The sequence below is a fragment of the Protopterus annectens genome, chromosome 14.part0, assembly GCF_019279795.1.
Source record: "Protopterus annectens isolate FY-2018-M chromosome 14.part0, PAN1.0, whole genome shotgun sequence".
Classification (NCBI taxonomy): domain Eukaryota; kingdom Metazoa; phylum Chordata; order Ceratodontiformes; family Protopteridae; genus Protopterus; species Protopterus annectens.
The window spans coordinates 560,854,776-560,877,607 of record NC_056748.1 but is presented as its reverse complement, the minus strand read 5'-3'; the positions used below and the strand labels follow the sequence as shown (position 1 = coordinate 560,877,607).

At 37.9% G+C, this 22,832-nt stretch overlaps 1 protein-coding gene across 2 annotated transcripts in view; it reads right to left on the bottom strand.

Moving 5' to 3' along the window:
* Positions 1-22,832, bottom strand: part of RNLS (renalase, FAD dependent amine oxidase) — a 1,470,556-nt gene that overhangs the window by 1,121,265 nt on the left and 326,459 nt on the right. For both annotated transcript variants that reach the window (XM_044056304.1, XM_044056303.1), the window contains exon 3: positions 12,172-12,317. In XM_044056304.1, the coding sequence (XP_043912239.1) occupies positions 12,172-12,317 (146 nt within the window). The remainder of the gene's footprint in view (positions 1-12,171; positions 12,318-22,832) is intronic.

Here is a 22,832-nt window from a genome sequence, read left to right as displayed (position 1 = left end):
GCTATGATTCATGCCTAATACAGAAAAGCAATTTCACTTGAGGATAGAATTGCACAAAAGCTAAAGCATACACAGTTTTAGGCATCACAGTCAATCAAACAGACTAAACTATTACAGTGGGTTAATAGTATGGTAACTGTCAAGAAGCAGAACAAGTTCAAAATAGGGACTGATCCACAAGACTTTAACAAATAACTCCAGATGGAGCATCATACATTTTAAACTACCAAAGTGGTAATGGTAACTATGTTTAATTCCACATTATTTTCAAAACCAAGTGTTTTGAAAGATTAAGTTGGATGAAGCCAGTTCTAAAATGTTTATCTTCAGTATACTATTTGGTAGCTATAAATTCTTAAAGCCATTTTGTTGTGGTCATGTCAGCACCTTAAGTGTTTCAGAGGGTAGTAGCAAACACATCTGAGATACAAAGATGGACTGGTAAATGCTGACATTCTAGTCAAGGGTGCTAGAAAAACAAGAATATGATAGACTAGTAATGAAGTTGCTGGACAGATTGACAGATTGAGGTCTAAATGTTTGTGACTTGATAAAGCCAGATATATGTTACTTCTTTGAATAATATGGGAAGCTTTCACACAGAAAAAAATCTTCTGCCAGGTGTTGAGAAGGTTATAGCCACTGTCAGTATGCAAGACATATGGACAAATCATCTCTAGTGTGATTCTTGGGAATGATAATGTATATGATTAATAATAATCCTGATTTGTCACAGATCACATTGCCATTAAGAAAGCTGTTAGACCATGATGCAATATGGTGTGAACAAATCAAGAGAAGTATTACAAGTGCCGGAAGAGTCTAGAAATCATAACATCAACTCTAAAATACTATGATGTGACATTACCCATGCACTTACAAGTTGATTCAAGTCAGCAAGGCCTAGAAACAGTTATTACAAGATGACAGCTATACTGCCTATGCATATTGGGTACTGAGAGATGGTTGGACAAGCTTGTACATAGATTAAGAAAGAACCTGTAACAGTGGTCCTTATTCAGAAAAGTTACATAATTTCATTTATGGTAAGAGTATTGCAGTGGAATCTGACTGCAAAGTATCATTAAGAAGTCTTTGCATTAACTTCTGCATACTGTAAAAAAGTAATTGATAATGAAAAAGTATGACCTGCTTGTACAGTCCAAATCAGGGTAGCTTATTTTCATTGTATACACTCTCAACAAAGTATGCTTAAATGAATGCAAAGAGGTTCTCTTACAGAATGAGCTGGAAAATTAAGGATTGTGTCACAGTTACTAATTACAATATAAAAGCTACAAATGCTGAAAGCTTATATAATAACTTAAAGTTACATGACTTACTATGAGACATCATTAAAACAGTATGGCCAGATGGAATCAAGTATTTATATTCTCACATGAACACACATTTTTCATTTGGAAATGAGTTATCATGTGAATAGGGATCAATACTTTATTCCTAGGTAGTAACATTACTAAATACTGGCAAAACTAATCACACTTGGATATGACAAAATGCAAGGAAAGCACAAACAATGTCATGTAGCAGCCACATGTCTGTGTAGATAGAATGACTGGTTTAATACTGTGCAATCTATAAAATGTTCAAAAAAAGATAGATAAGGAACTTGCATGACAGGAAATCCCTGCATTGTCATGGCTGAAGTTTGGAACTCGTATACTTCTGTACAAGAATATTCACTTTTTGTTTTGTTAGGATTTCTGTTCAAAGCATCCTGATGCAGTGCATCTGAAAGAGACTTCAAAACTAAAATCAATGAGAGTTATAAATTTTCAAGGGATACACTACATTTCAGAGAAAAGAACGCAGTCTGTTAATCAGGAATTCCAAAAATTTGCAGAGAAATGAAATGTGTCATTATTACATCAAGTGCACCATAATCTCAGTCAAATGGGTAGTTTGGATAGTATGAGTCAGACAGTCTAGGACATTCTAAAGAAGTATAAATATTGTGCACAGTCCGTCTGTAATTGGTCATAACTCAGATATAGAAATACATATATGCAATCTATACACCAGCTATCAAAACAACTTCTCATGGGTAGAAGATTATAGTGCAATTTTCCCACATCATTTCCACTATGTGTTCTTGACAGAAGGCAGTCAGAACACAAACTGTCTTAGGGCAGACAACTAATACAATAGCTGTTTTAAGAGAACTCTATCAGAGATCATTTCACTTAATTAGAAGGGGAAAGAGAATTTTTCATGAATCAAGGTTAGTCACAAAATCACAAAGTAAGGTAATATAACTGGTCATTTTAATCATCCTTGATTATATATGTCACAAGAGAAAACATACATTTGCCCAAGGAACACAGAACATCATGAAAAATTGTAAGAATTTCTGTCATGTCAAGAAACATTGGAAATATATTAGGGTTCAGAAAGGGACGTATTGGACACAGCTGCAGGAACTTAAGTTACTATGTTCAGTCCTGAGTCCAGTCCAGACAACTTGAGATTACTATAACTATCTCAAGGTTATTTATTTATCTTATTTGCACTGGTGATAGACAGGTTGACAGATGAGATCAAACAGGAGTCCCCGTGTAGTATGATGTTTGCAGATGACATTATGATATGTAGTGAGAGTAGGGAACAGGTTGAGAAGACCCTGGAGAGGTGGAGATATGCTCTAGAGAGGAGAGGAATGAAGGTCAGCTGGACTAAGACAGAATATATGTGTGTGAATGAGAGGGAGGATAGAGGAATGGTGAGGATGCAGGGAGTAGAGGTGGCGAAGGTGGATGAGTTTAAATACTTGGGATCAACAGTTCAGAGTAATAGCGAGTGTGGAAGAGAGTTGAAGAAGAGAGTACAGGTAGGGTGGAGTGGGTGAAGAAGAGTGTCAGGAGTGATTTGTGACAGATGAGTACCAGTAAGAGTGAAAAGGAAGGTCTACAAGAGGGTAGTGAGACCAGCTATGTTATATGGGTTGGAGACATTGGCATTGACAAAAAGGCAGGAGTCAGAGCTGAAGATGTTAGGATTTGCATTGGGTGTGATGAGGGTAGACAGGATTAGGAATAAGTATATTAGAGGGTCAGCCCAGGTTGGACAGTTTGGAGACAAAGCCAGACAGGCGAGATTGCGTTGGTTTGGACTTGTGCTGAGGAGGGATTCTGGGTATATTGGGAAAAGGATGCTAAGGATGAAGCTGCCAGGTAAGAGGAAATGAGGAAGGCCTAAGATAAGGTTTATGGATGTGGTGAGAGAGGACATGCATGTGGTTGATGTGACAGAGCAAGATGCAGAGGAAAGGAATAAATGTAAACTGGTGATCCACTGTGGTGACCCCTAACCAGGAAAAGCTGAAAAAAGAAGAAGAAGATAACTATCTCAAGGTTAATTTGTCAAAGTTGATATTCTGAGTGGTTGATTGCCAGGCCAATGATTGTTCCAAGATACCCAGTGACTGTAAATTTTCAAAGTGTGGCCATCTCGCCAAAGAAACCAATCTAGCATATAGGTGTTATTGTTAAGTATGTGCATACCTCACAATTAATTAGAGTTGCAGCTAGTAAGTGATTACTGTAACTACATAGTATCTGCATTAATGGGAGGATAATCTTCAGTAAAATGGAAATTTTCAGTCAGAACTTGAACTGTGAATAATACGGCATGCCTTTAAGACAAATGCTAAATAAGTGTGAGTTACTTCACACTGGGTATACGAGTCATTTTTCAGTTAACTCCTGAACTGCAAAAACTCCTGCATGTACCTGATATAGATTTGACATGTCTGATGTGCATTCTGGCTCTTTATCAGTAGAAATGAAATAAACAATACACTGTTTTCTTGTCTGTAGAGAGCCATGCCAGTGCGGTACCTGGTGTCATCTGGTGCCCCAGATAGTTTCCTAAACTGGCTCTTCCTCAACCTAAAGATGAAAAGAAGATGGATTTTCCAAAGTTTAGGACCAAAAAGTCATAAGGTAGCAGAATACTATGAGTTTTTCAAAACAGGTTCTAAAACTAATGAATCACCAGTAATAAAAAGAATATTAAGTCAAGTGGTATTAAGTATTGATTGTGTTTCTTGTATCATTGCCGCAGTCAGCTTCTCATATCCATTTAACTAATCAACGGTATTAGCACACAGTATAAGTCAATAAAGAACTCAACTTTCAGGAGCTGTGGCAAGCAGCCTTAACCATAACTTACTACAGATAATCACCTGCAGCAGTCTTCCAAAAAGAAGAAGAGACCAAAGACAAAGGAATCAACTGAAGACAGCAAACAGCTGAGATAAAAACTTCTGGCTCTACTTCAGCTGTTTAACAGCTATGTGATTATCAGGCTTCTACCCAAGTTTATTTCAATTATTTATTTCAAATCTTCAACAGTGGATCTGGAGTGGAAGGACCTGCGGGACCTCCCCATTAGAGGGGATCACTGAGTACATTTCAAAATGGTAGATATAAATTGGCAAGATGAAGGTGGTTGAGGGCATCCATAAATGATGACAGAAATAATTAAATGACTGCTATATTAGTTTAAATGAAACTATCAAAGTGGCTCTATGAAGACATAACTCTAAATATTTTACTTCATAAATAAAGTGCAAAGACAAAAAAGAAAAAAAATCAGTGACAAATGCCCCAGGCCAGTAGCAAACCCAACCTAACACTGTTCAGCACTATTCAAAATCTTTTTCTCACCCATGCAAATTAAAATCCAGATTCTTAAAGATACCACTTTTCCTGTTTTCTAACAATTGAGGATTGTGTTTGGCAGCTCAAAAGAAAGTTCTTTTCAACCTGAAACTGACATCAAATCTCAGCATCTCATTCACTGCAGACAGCCTATTGCTGTACTACTAAGGATTGCCTGGTAATGAAACTTCAGCTTAACTAATTTTCATTAGAAAAACTCCTTATGCAACCTGAGACAGTAATCACAAACCACACTAGTTATTGTTATCCCTAGAACCAAATTCTAGAACAGTGCACATGCATTCTCCTCCTGGGCACCTACTCTTTAGCAAGGTCTTGATATCAACCTAAAGGGAATCACCATGTACTCCAAATTTAGAAGCCAAAAAAAAAAAACACTTTATCCAAGCCTTGCTCCTGCCTCAAGATGGGCCATATCACCTAACACATTGTCCATATCACTATCCCACTTCTCCTCTCCTCTCTCAGAATTACTGAAGGTTGAATTAGACAATAATGGAAAGATTGTACAAACTACTCTACTTATTATAATGTACATTTTGACATTTTTTATTTGTGAAATCACCTTTGATGAGCCTGAAATTGATTACTATCAATCAGTTTATGACCTCAGTGAACAGATATAAATAATAAATGAGAATAAATTTGAACATGCCTTCCGAGTGGCAGCATTACACTCTCATCAAGAGATCAGAGTAGTCCAGATAGCTGGTAACAAAATATGCCCTTTTTGTAAACTCTTTAAGGCAGCAGCGTTGTATACTAACAGAAATCGCAGACTACCTGCTAGTTAGGAAAAAGGAACATTTCACTTGCTTATAAGCTTTCCATAGCCATGTCACATGATTATAAAATGTAGGATGAAATTTAAGAAACCCGACAACAAAGTATTAGATAAGAATTAAATTAGTGCAGAACAGAATGAATTTTGGCACTAGTGCTGGTGATATGGGGGAAGGGACTGAACCATTACCCACAAAGCTTTTGCAGTTAGACATTATTAGTAACATGCATATGTAATACAAAACTGATTTTTTTACTGTTCCAGACTGTGCAAGTTTTAAAATGCCTTCTCTGTAGTTGCTGGTAGAAATTAAGGGCTATGTAAGGACCATGTTCTAAATTGTTGAGACTACAGCTTGTCATCACTCTTACAAGCCAACATGGGGCAGCATTTCATTTAAAAGTACCAGCCTGATGACTCTCTAGGTCCTTACTGCTATGATAGTTGCAAAGAAACAAAAATGAGGAAATGGATAATGATGCATCCATTCTTGCTTGCTTGCTAAATGTTCCACATCCAATTTATTATCTCCTTTACAATATTCAACACATCAGTTAGATCTGGTTTAAATTTTAATTTCCAGTTTCTAGTAATTGCTATGTTTGGCAGCATATATCATTAAACTTAGCAAGGCCTCACTATGTCTAGGCTGACAAAGTACTTTTTTAAAATCTGTCACCTTATTACATTCCCAAATGCATGTTTCCAATTACTTCTCTCTTTCCTATCATACTTCCAGCAATTGCTATCTACATGAGGTAAAATTATCTGGAGTCTGACTGGGCTGTAAAATACCTATGCAAATATTTTAATGCAAACAAAAGTAAACATTCTGCACTTTGTTTTATAACTGGGACCCATTCAGACATATTTCCACTATTCCATAATATACTGCTTTTCCATTCACACTTCCCAATATTTACTAACCTCTTCTAATTGATTCTTATAATAACTATGCAATAGTCTATATGCCATACTAACTGTCCTTTTTTAACATCAGTTAGTATTGTAGACGCCACTAAAACTTCAACTAGAGCTGATCTTTCACTATTCCCTTTCTATTTGCCTATATTCTGCTAACAATTCCTGGTACTGAAGGCAGTCTCTAAGTTTTAGCCCAAATTTCCACTTATCCTCATCCTATTCTAGTACCTTATCCTCTGTAGTTATTTGTTCTCAATATTTTGATTCCTTTGCTAATTTTTACCTCTAAATTTCAGCTCTACCTTGCCTATTTTCTCTGCCCCTACTTGGTAGTTATCTCTATTGGTAAAATCTCATTTCAGCATTCATGTGCTGGACTAGTTATTAGAATACTTTCTGTTACTTTATAAATATAATATTCTGTATAGTTATTGTCCTTAAGGGTCTGCATTCAGAATCCTTTTCTCCACTTATTTCTTGAATCTCCGTTCCCATTTCATCATCATGCCTTTCCACTTTGATTTGTATCCTTTTGCTTGTGTTCTTGTTCTAAAGTATCCCTACAAATCCAGTAGTCCTAAACCAATTTATTCTATTGGAAGAAATACCTTACCCATTTAACTCTTGTCCTCCCCCCTACCAAATAAATTCCTTCAACTCTTTATTAATTATGGTCCGCTACTTCTCTGGTTGATAAAAAATTGTTTCTCTCCATTTCATTTTTCCAAGCCTTTTGGGTTCCTAATATCATGACGGGAATGGACCTCATTCCTAAGTCAAAGTATGATTAAAGTTGATGAACATAGTATTGTTTCATTCTTAGATGTTAGCCAAAAGTGTTATTTGCAGCACCTGCAATTTGCCCATAACTGACTCTTTCTGTAATTCATATGGAGTTACATGTATCGGTAACATATCTAACTATGATTGTAAATTCTTTTTTATGAGCCCCATTCCTCCTACTACTATTGGAACTGTCTGGGTGTCTTTCTTCCACTGTGACCTCATTTCTGCCTGCATTTCCTGGTATTTTATGACTTTGTGTCTCTCTGTATGTAAAGCACTGTAATCACTGGATGAGCATTTTTTAAATGATCAATGCTATGTTTGTCTTCTTTTCATGGGCTACTATATCTGGTTTTCTCAAATCTATTTTTGAACTGTTTATAATGGGTGATCCAATGTGATATAAACTTCATTTTCTATAATGCTTTGTGGCTCAAGTTTTGATTGCATAACCCTCAATGTAACAGCCTAGCCGCGTTGAACTAGATAACCACAGGAAAGTAGTCTTAAAGACAAAAACAATGCTACCAAATCGCTTAACGTCAGAAAAGCACAAAACACTTTGTCATTAGCTTTCATCCACTTTAATGATCGTGAACTTCATCAGAATGATCATCTACCCCAACAAACATCTTTTTATCACTTATTACAGTCACATGTTACAAATCAATTAACATTTAAAATGGCAATGCTAAAAATTATAATACACAAATTTGTAACTTCTATACACATCTATATGTATATGAATGCGCATGTGTATATATATATATATATATATATATATATGTGTGTATATATATATATATATATATATATATATATATATATATATACATATATATATACACACTTAATGAACTTTAAAAGTTTTTGTCCCATATTGTAAAAAATAAACATAATAGGGACTACATTAATTGTAAAAAACACTTCAAATTGACTACTTCATTTAAACCTGGTTTTATGTCACCCCCCCAACCTAATCTGGTGAGCTTATTTATAATGCCCAAGTGGGGTATTGTATCGAAGGCTTTTGCGAGGTCCAGGTAGGCTGTGTGGACCACCTTCCCCTCGTCAATGGCCTTGGTGACTGTTTCAAAGAAATCGACTAGGTTTAAGAGGTAGGATCTGCCCTTAACAAAGCCAAACTGGGTAGGGTCCAGTGTCTGTAGGTCCCCAATATCTTTATTTATGAGGTCCATGATGATCCTATCCATAGCTTTGCAGACCAGGCTAGTCAGGCTTATGGGGCGATAGTTTCCAGGATCCGTTGAGGCACCACCTTTGTGGAGAGGGACCACTGTTGCTGTACGCCACTCTTTGGGTACATATCCTGCAGTAAGGCTGAGATTGAACAGTAGTTTTATGTTTGGGTTTAGCTCTTCTTGGAGTTCATGTAGGACGCAGCCCGGGACACCGTCTGGTCCCATTGATGCTGTGTTTTTTGTTTTGGAGAGGGCGGCTCTTACCTGAGCACCTGAGATGTCAGGCGGGCAGCACTCTGCTGGGATAGACATTCGCCCTTTTGGTGAGGAATGGGGGGAGAAGTTTACGCTGAACCTGTCAGCTAGGATGTTGGAAATGTTTGTGGCTTCGGTGTATTTTCTGTCATTTTGGACTAATTCTGAGCATATCTGGGAATTCCCACGCAGGTTCCTAACATAACTTAAGAAAGCCTTGTGATTATCCTTAGTGTCCTGTGCAATTTTTCTCTCGAAGCTGGCCTTAGATGATTTTATGAGTGCCCGTAGTTTTTTGCTAATACTGATCAGAGATGCCTTCCCTTTTTGGGATTTTGCTGTATCATGTAGTAGCTTCCTCCTTCTATTGTATAGTTTGTTTAGGGCTGGGGTATACCAGACAGGACGTCTGCTTTTGGAGGATTGGGTCTTGGTTTTATTTGGGATTGCATGATCCATGCATTCCTGAAGGTGTTCATAGAATGCGTTTATAAAGGATTCTGCGGTCTGGGCCGTATTTTCCACAGGCCCAGGAGGTTTGAAGGATTCCACCTCGGTTTTGAGGAGTGTGAAATTTGCTTTAGAGATGTTTTTCACTGTGGTTTTCTGGGCAGGGGGTGGGGTCAGGATGTGAATATCCAGTGAGATTAGTTTATGGTCTGATCTTACCAGTGATGGATACACTTCTGGTCTGGAGCATAGAATCCCCATGTGGGTCATGATCAGATCCAGTATGTTTTCCCCTCTTGTGGGAGTGGTAACAAGTTGTTCCATAGCATCTGAGTTTATAAATTCTAGGAATCTTTGGGCTAGGGTGTTGGAGCTAGAGTAATGCTCCCAGTCTATGTTTGGGTAGTTGAAGTTGCCCAATATAATGGTGTTTGGAGAGACCTTCATATTTTCCAGTGTTCTCAGGAAGGCCAAGTGGGGTTCCTGGGTTTGGGAGGGTGGTCTGTAGCAGGCTATAAACTGGAAGGCAGTTTTACCTACTGTTAGTTGCACATGGATAGTCTCTGATGCTTCGTGCTGTGCCACCAACCTGGAGGTGTGGGTATCTTTGACGAATATTGATACTCCCCTCCTTTTGTGGTTCGGTCCAAGTTTTGGGGCCGAAAAGCATGGTATGAGGTATAACCTGACATTATTTACTAATTTCATTCCTCAGATCATCACAGTAATTTGCCATAAATCCAAGTTTTATGAGGAACAGACTGCAATTTTGAGGCAAAAATCTGGACAGTTGAGAGGTATGCTGTGGTATGTTCTGTTTAACTTGTTGTATTTTAGTGTAGTGAGCTCAGTTTTGCAAGCACATTAACACATCTGGCTTTGGATTTTTGAATTTAGATTCAGAATACAAACTTTTTTCAGCAGATTGGTATCAATCTCTTAATCAAGAATATTTATTTTCTTTTTCTTAATTACCTCCCTATCTTCTTTTTTGGACAACAAAATGCCTGTAGTTGTACATTAAAATTTAATGTTCTTCCATAACCACTGCATGGATCTGTGGTAAATATATAAGCAGCACAAACCCTAAACTAAACTACCATATGGCTCTTAAAGATGCTTCTATGATAATAAAGTTTGTTTTATATAATGACTCTAAACGACAGCCTTCTAGACAAAACTGGCCAACTGTGCTGTAATACTTCATAAATTAAACATGAAAATGCAAACTGTAAGCCAAAATCTAATAAAACATTAACATTTACATTATTATCTATTAACATTGCAACTGTCTCTATTCTGGGCTGTAATTCAACATGCCATTGGTGGGGATCTGTCTCATGAAATCTTACACTCATGGTACAGTTATATAAATGCAAGTAATTTTGTATACTGACCATGAAAACAAGAAAACAAACTTTAGGGTGGAATTGTGCAGTCATAGTGATACACTTCACAAGGCAGACATTAAAACAACAGTAGTTGTGTTGAAACCTCTGCTCTGCCCAGAAAAACTCGTGATCAACACTCATCAGTCTGTATTCACTTCCCTGAACATTCAGTCATAGACAGTTTTCACTGGTTTGGACTGCAACTCAAGAAAGATATTTCTTCATAAAGCCTAATGAATGCAAGAATTGTCTCTTTTTAGTTACAGTTAATTGCTATTTTATAGACCACAAAAGAAGCTATCATGTGGAGATTACAAATCTCATTTCAAAACTTTGTGTCTGGTCTCCCATTTGCCATTAGTGTGATTATCACGGTGACCATAACTTGCAGCTTTGTCAATCTACACAATATTTCACAGTACAGATACTTCTTAAGACTAGTTGCTGAATATAGTGTGCATTATTTTTTTCAGTGCATGCTACAACCCATAGGAGTGTTTGATATTCCTACTCTGAAAACTCTTTTGCAGTATCCCATGCCACATTCTTAAAACCTTCTGGGCTGCAGCTTTGCATTCAGCCTTGATAATGAAAGACTGTTTTTTCTATGATTTTGGTAGACATTTTAAAAATATGGGCTGACAGACCTAAATAAAGCCTAAAATTATTATCATGCAGCAACAAAAGACAGAGAGAGACTATTAGTTCAACAGCACAAACTGTACAACAGCTTGGAACAAAATGTGCTACTTCATTTATGATGTGTAAAAGTGATGAGACTTTGGTACATGTTACGGATAAGAAAGGGAGTTTGCCATGCAGTACAATAATAAAGGAGACAAATGTTAATCATTATTATGCAATTTGTAATCATATATAGAACAAAAAATACAAAAGAAGCAGGTAACAAAAATAAATAAATAAAACAGAGAAGCGGGTGACAAATGAGTCACTGCTATACAGGACAAGCAAAATATTTCTGGAACACTAATCCATCAAAATATGCAGACAAGCCAAATGTGTGGCATGGAGATATAAAGCCCCGACTATGGCACAGGCACTTTAATTGACTAGTGGCTCAGTACATGTAAGGGATGACTAGGGAGGATAGGAGTGAGCAGCTGCTGCTATTGGTTAACCCATCCAAGAGGAAGTAATGCTGTCTCACCAAATGGGTGACATTTTTTGTGGAAATACTAGGTGTTTCACCCACAGCACAGGCCTAAGGATTACACACTGCCATTGTGCAAATATATGGATCAGAGAATACAGAGAACAGAGGCATGCTCCCTGTGATGGCAGCATGCAGTGGAACTTGGAAAGCTGCCAGAGGAGGGGGTGCTCTGGATGGGGAGAATAGATTATAGTGCAGGACCAGAAAGCTGGTCTGCTCCCTACTGCTCAACTCTCATTACTAGGATAATGGATAAGATAATAGTGCTTCCATGGAAGAAACAAATGGGTCATAGGGTTCTTGCCTAGCCCAGAAAATGCCCAGCTCCTGCCATCATGGAAGAAGTGGGCCATCCGGGTGAAAGTAGAGGAGCCATCAATTTAGGTCCTGCTGAGAAGCAGAATACAAAAAAAAACTCAAACACTAAAAATTACATATATGAATAAACAAGGAAAAAAGAAAGCAATCTGAACACAAGCTATCCACAGCTAGGAGATATTACCTGACTCTTGCAGATAATGTTTGACAATAGAAGACATTCCCAGAGGTGTAACAAAGTTTTGGGATCTTGGATCACTAACTATCATTCCATCCACTGCAGCCGTTAGTGGTTTTAAGATGCCAAGAGCCAACAGTTCATCATAGAAGCTATACAAACAAACAGAAAGGTTATTTCAGTTTTGGCAACTGTGCAACTATGACCAAAGTTATGTTTTGTTATACTTGAAAACTGTTACAAAACAGCGTGGTCTGTCAAACACGTGCCAAAAAGAAAAAGTTCTGAGTGTACCAACTCAAGTATAACTGTAAACATGATTTATAGATTAGATTTAGAGGTACAGCAGTGAGCCACTAAATACTATTTTATTGATTTGGAGTATGCACTTCTAATGCATTATGTGGCACCTGATGAAACAATACTGCTTAGAATTCTTCTTAGTTTTTCTGTAGTTTTTAATAGTGACAAGAGATAAAGTACCTTTCTTGGATCATTCATCATAACTCGTAAACACATGCAATTTAAACTCTGTGTAAGATACTTTTCATCTAGATCACACTCATGAAAGGGATATTATCTCCATACTTTCCTAAGAAGAATGTCACAAAGTATTATAATACAGACCTAGCTTAATATGGAAATAGACAGGATTAGTTAATTGTCTAATGTTATTCATAACCATGTCTCCTCTGAATGGAATGATCTAAATGATAATTTCATTGTGCATAAGACCAATGCCTGAATAAAGCAATGGTCTTGAGCACTGAAATTCTACTGATAAATGTTATTCTATAGTATAGCAATAAACCATGGCACGGGTGTTTAATTATGGTCTAGCTTATTCAAAACATTTAAAACTAACAACATATGGGCCAAACGTTGAAGCAAAGAGACTAACTGCTCAGAACTAGAGTAAGAAAATATCATCTTAACCCATAACCGTTCAATGGATTCTTGCCACGACATCTGGCCATGGGCTGGCTTGAGGCTTGTATAAGTGAAATCACTACTTATGCTGTGCTACTACATTTTTAGATCAGTGCCATTTGGCTCAGTCAGCAGTAATCGCAGGCTTACAGGGAAATTTTTTGAATGTAAAAAGTTATTTTAGTGTAACTCAGTACTTCCTAAATGATGACTTAAGCTTTCTTGGGAGGCCGGCCCCACAATCTATTAGTGAAGTACCTCGCACCCAGCTGTGCGCAGAAATGGGCATGTCCATAATGCTTGACTGGGGAAAGGGGTGTGGAAGAGGCCAGTGACGGACAGGTATGCAGATTTCAGTGTGACATCATGCATATATTGGTTGTACTGATCTGCAGTTGAAGGGCACTGGTTCCAGGTCTCATTAATTAACTGCAGAAAGGAGAGTCCAAGTTTTCTCGGCAAAGTGCCCTAAGTCATATGCAGTATCATATTGACTGACAAGCAACCTACAGTGCCACAATCACACCTCACCCAGGTGGTCTGCATTGGTATATTTCTAACTAGGTTCTTCATAATTGGCCGACTTTACTTTACTTTCTTGCCTTTGACATGACTGTCTTTCTCGATGTGCTGGCTAGAAGAGGAGGAAGTGGAGCTAGAGCTGGCCCTTGAATCGTCATCTGACATATCGATAGAGGACACAAAAAGAATACTGCTAAGGGACACAAAAATATAACCATAAACGTCAACACAACCATTATATAAAAGCATTAATGTATTATTGTGTTACAATAAAAAGTACAACCTACTGATAAAGTTGGTATTCAGAATAGTTACATTCCCTACCACCTACATGTGCTATTGCACACCATAAAACTAAATGAAGCTTTGAAATAAGTTAATGCAGTCTACAACAAAATAAAATCCCTCACTTACTACTACAAAGTAAGTTTCATAACCTTTCCAATTAGTTTTAACAACCCTCACTCCTGCACATTTCCTAATCAGTTACTGGATGGGAGAAACTTTCGTGTTAACTGAAGCACGATTTAACATCACATCTGTATATTTCAAATCACATTCTAAGACTTTTAATAGCACCTCTGAAGGAAAAAAAGACACAAAACCCCAAACCCTACATCTGGGTGCTAATCAGCAGCAAAGACAGAGACAAACTCCATGACTGAATTTCCCAGCAGTCGAGTATCCAGGAGAATCCCTGAGAATTCCTGTCCTAGAGACTTCCCATACTCTGGAATAAACTACCTATCTATATCAAACAAAGCTCCTCATTAGCACTCTTCAAGAAAAATCTTGATGATTGGATGGGAAATAGGAAATTCACCCCAGGAATCACCTCTGTGGCTCTGCTCGACAGTGGCACAGGAAAATAATTTTCTTGGGTGGCAAAAGCCAGGGTATCTTTTGGCTGGGCTTGTATAGGCCCCAGGGCCGATAGCCTAGTACCTACCTATGAACCTACAAATTCTAGGGACTATTCCACCTTCCATTTTTAGACCCAGGTGCACCCAGTGTTTTCTTTTCTGACCAAATCAACCCACAGACTCTCCCCTTTTGTGAAACACAGACTGATGTTTATTTCAACACAATATGCCGATTCACATTAAACCGGATTGTTTTTGACATCCTAAAATAAAATGCTGTCCTTGTCTGTAAGCTTGTAACACTGAAAGAATTTTATAATAGTACATTTGGTGGTATTAGTGGGCAGTGAAATTATAATGATATTGTAGATAGGCTGATGGAACAGAAAGGTTAAAGTCCTCAGAAGTATGTACGTTTCATCACGTTTTTATATTGTTTTCTCACTACCTATGGGGAATGTCAGTTCATAATTGAGTTTTACATGTTTTTAATGCGCCAAACCACTGACACATGTCATCAAGAAAGGCATGTGCACTTCTGGCCATTATCAATGGATGCATGATAGAGAGAGCAATATTCATGCCGTCACATGCATGAATATTTAGTAGATTTACCACACCTTCCGGAAATCTTGGGGGAAAGGTGGAGTTTGGGTGGGACTTGCTACTGCGCATCCTGTGAGGTACTTCACTAATAGATTGTCGCTGGCCCTGTTTCAGGGCTTGATTTACAGCAGGCTCAACCAAATCTGAAACTGCTTCGTACTTAAAATATTGTTCATTCAGTACTAATTTTATATGGGCTCAAGCTAAAATGCATAATAATATTTGATGAATAGATGCCATAACTGTGAATTAATAGTGCAGGAATGGAACCCTAAGCAAATTCCTGACCATCTGTGTGTGTGAATTCAAAGAATTCTGTAACATGATGCACCTAATTTAAACATTTTCGCTGTGGTACAGATGAACATATTTTCGCTGTGTACAGGGCATCAGCAACTGCATAGCATTTCTCATAGGCTGCTTGCATACAGTGCATTGAGCTGGACAGCAGACTGTATCCTTCCAGAATAATTAGAAAGTGCACACTGCAATCATTGGTAATACATTACAGACTGTAAACATTCACTATATGTACATTAGTTAAGCCTCCCTTGCTTTAGCAAGATTACCGTGAGAACTGGCAGTCTTTACTAATGGGGAGTCAAGGCACCAGTTTCCATTTATGCTTCTTTGGCACACTCCTTTAATACCCCTAAGCATGACATAAGTACTATATGTATGTAATTTAAAAATAGCACAAATCATACTGATGAGCACTTCCTGAATGGCTGCAAAGACAGTTTTACCAATAAGTAGCGTGGTTTACTCATGACAGTCAAGTCAAACTGGGTAAATTTTTTAGGATTTTAGAAGTAGCCTTGTTTACAGAAAATTTTTCTAACCGGTATGAATGAATGTATTCTATAATAGTGTTTTTTTCTAGAGACGTGGTCTTGCACTGGAATGATTCATTTGCTTAATGTACTGCTCCTGTGCACATTATTTCAAGTGCATTCCCTTACGCAGCCATCGATGGAATTTGTTTTTTACCACTACTACTGTAGTGCTCAGATATTAAACATGTTCCTTTAATGTTTACTGATACAAAAGATAATAAACAGGTAAATTCCTTTTAGGCCAGTTTGCAGTCTACAACTGAAAAGTTTGTAAATTTTATTTAGTTATTTTTTTTAAACTTGCCATTAAAATTACCAATGCAGTACTTCTCAACTGCCTCAGATTTTGCCCGATAATATTGCCATGTCCCTTGTGAAATTTTTGATTTTCTGGTAAATCACTCAGGATTACAGTCAGTAATGCCACACATCAGAGGTTAATGCTTCTAATTGTTCTAACGTTTTAAGTGAATTAGTGTAATATTTATCCCTAAGTTTAGGCCTTTGTCCTCCACTATTTTTGACTTAACCAAAATTCTTGAGCAAAGAAATTGAGAGGTATGGCTATGCAGTGAGTTCTGAAGTTTAGTTTTCATTTTATGGTAAACTAAATGGATCCTTTTGCAGAAAAATATGTAGTTTACAACCATTAAAAAGAGTCTTCTTGGGATTCAGAAATCACCCACCATTCATGTAAATTACTTTCTACCGGTAGATCAATTTATAGAATCAATGGAAAATGCTATTCAGAGACAGCTATGGCTCAATGAAGACAACATTTTCAGCTCATTGGCATGTTCCTAAATTGCACTTTTTCACTACTAGCACCTATGACGGCAATAATATTTGTTCTGGCGGCCAGTGCATCTCTTTATCATAAAGGAACCCCCCTACATTCGCACATATACTCAGACATTAATACACAAACACAAATTCTTCTAATGTCATTCATTCTGCTACAGACATGCTCGTATATACACACACACACACACACACACACAAACACACACACACACACACACACACACACACACACACATACTTTCACAAACATGCATACACTAACACACTTCCCATGCCCACATCTCTGCTTAACTTACCTGCATTGCAACTTTTTTCCATTGAAGCTAATGGGTGACCTCTGTCTTTTGACAGTAATGAATTTTTCCTCCGCCCATAGTAGTGTACACAGTCCAGGGATTCTCTTAACCTCTTATCAGCATATATCAGAAACCACAGCCATTTCCAGGGAAAAGTACATGGTAGATTAGCAACTGCTTCCAAAGACTACCTCATTGCTCAGCCAGTGGGACCACCCTCAATGCTGATGTTCCTGCTGGTGGGAAACCTCAGTGGTAGGGCAGTCTGACTCAGAAAGGGTTACCACTGATTGTAAGGCTTCCTGCCCATGGTAAGTGTTTCTGAATCCCAGGCTGTGTTTATCTAATAGAGCAGACTCATTTTATGGTTATTTTTTAAGAGTGATACAATAATTACTTCTTCTGTAATATAGAAAACTATACTATCATGCCAGACTATATTAGAACCTAACAGTTACCTTTTAAAACTTAAATGTTGTCCTTTTGTTAAAAAATAATCTGGTCTGTACCTGTAAATGGTCAGTGCACTAACCCAATAAACAAACAACTACAAATAAATATAACAGAATCATCTGCGCCTTCTTGCCAATGAAATATGTAATAAAACTGCTCTGAAAATATGAGAAAAAAAGATTACAGTTTAAGAATATTTCCTGTTGAGGAAAAGAATTTGCTGACTTAGTGAAAATCTGTATAAGGTTATTATGAGGAAAATGTATAAAAATGCCAACATGAGATTCAGAGACAACATGGTTCACAAGTAATATATTACTGCTAATAAAACAGACAGATGGTGAGCTACACAGTAAAATAACACTGCTACAGCAGTTCAAAGACAACCATAGAGAATAACAGAAATGTCATCAAAAACTACATTGCAATGGTTACAGTGAACCACAAGCAGTTAGTGGCTACTGTGCTGCTTTAAAAGCACAGCTACTAAAGCTGACAATATGACTGAAGTCAGTAAACTGTAAGCACCGTGGTAGGACTTTGTACTTTATGAAGTTAGTAACATAACAAAAATCCAGACACAATGCAGATAATTAGTAATATGTTAGAATGGTTAGGGAGTTGAAATGTACTAACAGTTCTGCCTACTAAACTAGTCAGAGCTAGTGTTAATGTGGATTAAGTCCTCTTACAACAACTAATTTGGTACATCACACAGACACTGGCATCACAGTTTTCCTTTTCACCAATTAAAAAGTGAAGGATCAAAAATTAATGGGCCTGCTGTGAACAGCTCAATAAACACTTCATCATCCAGGGAAGGGCCGTCAGTCAGCCTGTTCCCATTTGCCTCAATAATTCCATAAGTTTACCAGACATGGTACCTTCAGAAGGAGTACAAGGGGGGACCTCCTCTTTCACTGAGATCATTGTCTTCGATGAGAGATTATTGAGGTGAATCCAAGTAACTCCTGGTGCACTTACACTTCTCTGGCTGTTCATGTGGAGAACCATTTGAAGAGCAGGAAGTGCCTTTCTACCCTTGCTGAAGGGATCGATTGTGGCCATCAAGGCTGCAATGTTCACTGGTAGGATGGCAAGGGCTAAAGGCTGCAGATAAACTTAGGAGCCAGTTAGAGCAAAGTGATCAAAACAATCCCACTTTCCATGGAGGATGATGGGCTAAAATCTTCTCAAATACCTTGAAGGCCAATGTGGGTGCAGATGACACCAAAGAAGGTATCCTCTGAGCCCGCCATACACCTAAGGTGCTCACAGTAGAAGGATCATTAGGATGCCTCCCCAGAACCACAGTGCCAGACAATCCAAGGCCACGATTGGCACCAAGTTGACAAAGGCTGAAACACTCAGAGATGGAAATAGTCCTGAAAGAATCAATGCTGTTGTTGACTCTGAATTCTCTTAGACGACTACTCAGCCCTAGGGTGCACTCTGCTTCAAAGGTTTCAAAGTCAAGTGGATTGGAAGAACTGTCAAAATCAAAGCAACCAATGCAGTCAAAGCCAACAGGGAAATGACCAGGAGAAATCTCAGCTCCGAAACCAATGGCTCTAGAATTAGAGCCTGTAAAGGAATAAATGTAAAGAGAGGGCTGGGAGAACCAGGTTTGTCAACCCTTGAAGTGGAGGCAAACAGAATGGCCCCTTATCTATCTCAAAGGAACTCATCTTTGATTCCTAGTCAAACTCAACTACACTCCTGAGGGCCTAATACACCAGATGAATGCTGCAGAAGGGTATTTGGAACTCAATGTGTGATACTTTAAACCTCCTGCAACATAGATATATGGAATATGTGCAAATGACCCTTAAGGACATCAAGTGTTTTGGCTACATGGCTTCTGGAAGCCCATGACTTTTTACTTTTTAAGTCTTTATAGAAACATTAAGGCTAATAAAGCCAGACCGCACTTCTTATTGGCCTGAATGTTTTAATAAAGACTTAAAAAGTAAAAAGTTATTAGCATTGCTTCTCTTGTTCATAGATTTCTAACCCAATATATCCAATACTTATGGAATACACTTCTCCTACTTGTCAAAAAAAAAAAAAACATGCCATCTTCCTTTAAGACTAATCTCATCTGGATTAGTAATCATAAATTCACTACTGGGATAATGCACTCCTTGATCAGATTAATTAAAATTTCTTAAGTGCTTTAACTAATTAGAATTGTCAGTAGTCAATGAGACCAAACATCTAGTAGATACCTATGAAACTGAGGTACCTATTGCTATTTTCTGATAATGTTACGCTGCCTTGCTCTCTAGTTTACTTTTGCCAATCTTATGACCCAACTTGTTCAAAGGAGTGCTATTTTACTTATATATTAGTGAACTGCCACTGAATGTAGAAATCCTTTTATATGAAATCATTTCTGCATAATGAGTACACGGTAAGTAAGAGCAGAGTGAAACTGAAATTAACCAAGTAAATATAAATATTTTCAAAAAAGCACAATAGCCAGTATATAGGCAAAATTAATTTTTTCCTCATTTTATTTAAGGAGTATTTTCATGTAGTTGTGAGGACAAGACAATAAAACAGTGAACTGTTTTCATTGTACATGTAAGGCATAGCACTGCTGTTACCTCATGACTAAGGGTCATAAAGATAAAAGAGGGACTGTGAACCACATCTGTTGAAGTATGAAATAATTACTTATCTTTTACAATGAAGACTTGCATGCCAGGATATTCCCATGAAGCCAATGCGCTTGTAACTGTTCCAGCACTACACCACATGGAATGAGGACCTGCTTTGATATAAAGTTTTTTTTTTTTTTATTTCAACAAGTGACTGATCCCACCCAGGTAAACACCAGTCTATAAATATTATGCAGTACAATGTGAGACTGCATACAAGATGCAATGCTACTGTGTTTTTCTTGCTTCTTCCCTGATTTATATTTTCTTTTTTTGTTGACCAGACATATTTAACAAATGTTTCTGCAGTTTGGATCCAAAATAATGTAACATTTGGCATTGACAAATGCTTGTTTTAGACTGTGTTGGTAATGCTTGTCAATTTAGAAATGGAGAAGTAAATGGTGGATTGATTAAAATTTTAAAAATGTTAATACAAACATTTCTTTCAACATTCTTCAGCAGTATATTATTAGCGATCACTTCCTTTGTTCATTCATGTTAGTCAGATACCAATGTCTGATGCAGACAACTGTATGCATCTTTTCATGGATTACATGTGAGAACATCTAATAGAGACTTTCAGCAAATGAAGAAACAGAATACAAAATGACATAATGTCTTAAAATAAAAAATACTTTTTTTAGTAATCATAACTGGGATTCAAGAATAGCTGAGTGAAATGTGGCAGAGTCTAAGTTTGCATGTTGGAAGTTAAGATGTTTGATAGGTACTCAGAGGCTGGAAGGAATGATCAGGGGGCAGAAACAGCATAACTGTGTGTGTTCTTCATGGCACTTCGAACTTACCACCATGCACAATGGTAATTTACAAAACTTGAGTGGAATCATTATACACTCCAATGTAGTGAGGATGCAGCTTCTGGAAGTTGGAGCAAAACATCTCTATCAATTTCAGGGTCTGATAATCCATGCATAAGAAGGATTATAGGGTGCCAACCATTGCCACATGTGACTAGAGTAGCAGCACCAAGTGAATGCATGGAGAAGTAAAAGAACACCTATCACGGACAGGTGTAAGGTGTTGCACCAGCACAGATCACTGATAGCGGGGCAGGTGAAAATACTAGACAACAGGATCCTAACAGCTGGGAAACACCAGGACACTGATCACTGACAGGTGAGGAAAAACTACTGAAGAACACTAATCCCTAATGGAAGAGAGTAGGTCACTGGGGAAGACATGGCACTCACAGAAACACTAGGTGAGAGAAGTCTAAGGTTGCAATAGCTGTAGAAAGTATAACAGACTGGCAGCAAACAATTATTACCAATTTAATTTCTCCAAGTCTTTTGGGTTTCTAATTCCATGATAGTAATGGACTTCATTCCTAAATCAAGGTATAATTAAAGTTCATGAAATTGGTATTGTTTCATTCTTTGATACTAGCTAAAAGTGTTCTTTGCAGCACCTGTGATGTGTCCAGAATTGACTCCTTCTGCAATTCATACAGATTTACATATATTGGTAGCATATCTAAATAACACTGTAAATTCCTTCTTATGAAATCCATTGCTCCTGCTGTTATTGGAACCATCTGGATATCTTTCTTCCATATTGCTCTAGTTTCTGCCTGCAGATCATGGTACTTTATGACTTTGTATCTCTTTGTACATAAGTCACTGTAATCATTGGGTGTAGCAATTTGAATGATCAATGCTACTTTGTCGTCTTTTCAAGGACTACAGTATCTGGTTTTCTTGCATCTATTTTCTGAACGGTTGGTAATGGGTAATCCCATGTGATATAAACTTCATCATTCTCTATAATGCTTTGTGGATCATAAGAAGTTACTAGGCTACTGGCCCTGAGGCCCCTACAAGCCTAGCCAAGAATTTAGCCCATGTTCCAACAAGTCAGCACCCTATGCCACTGTTCAGCAGGGACATAGGTGGAATCGCCAGGGTGTATTTTCTGTTTCCCATCCAGGTATCCAGGTTTTGCTTAAAAAAGGTTAAAGAGGTACTCTGCTTTATGTGGAGAGTGAGTCTATTCCACAAAAGGGGGAGGTTCTGGGACACAAATCTGTCCTGCCAACAAGTCCTATTGATGTCACAGACCAGGTTGAGTTCATGTGTATGGGTTACTTGAGTGGAGCTTGACTTGTGGATATGCAGTTGTCCCATCAGGGCAGGGTCAGAGATTGCTTTGCATGCCAGACAGAGGTCACCTCTGAGGAGACTGTAGGAGACTGAGTAGAGGGACAGGGCCTTTAGCCTATCTGTGTAGGGTAGATGTTTGAGGCCCTGGATTCTCTGGGTGAGGAACCTATGTGGTCTCTCCAGCTGCTGCATGTGCTTTGTGAGGTACATGCCAAAAGGGGCACTGTACTCAATAATGGGTCTTATAAGGGAAGAATACAGAGATGTTATGACCACCTTGTCCCTGGATGAGATACCTTTATTAATGAGGTGGGTCATGTAGAAAGCTTTCTGTACAATGGCGGCAGTATGGTGGTCAAAAGTCCATTTGCTATCAACCCGGGTGGCCAAACCCCTCACGACTGATTGCGTGCTTAGGACCTTATTATCAATGTGATAATTTGTGTGGGCATCATACAACCCAAAAAGGATGAGGATGCATTTTTTGGCATTCAGTTTGAGGCCATGTTTCTGGCACCAGTCATTTGTTTGGGTGAGATCCTCCTGGAGGATGTCCACATCACTAGGGGAA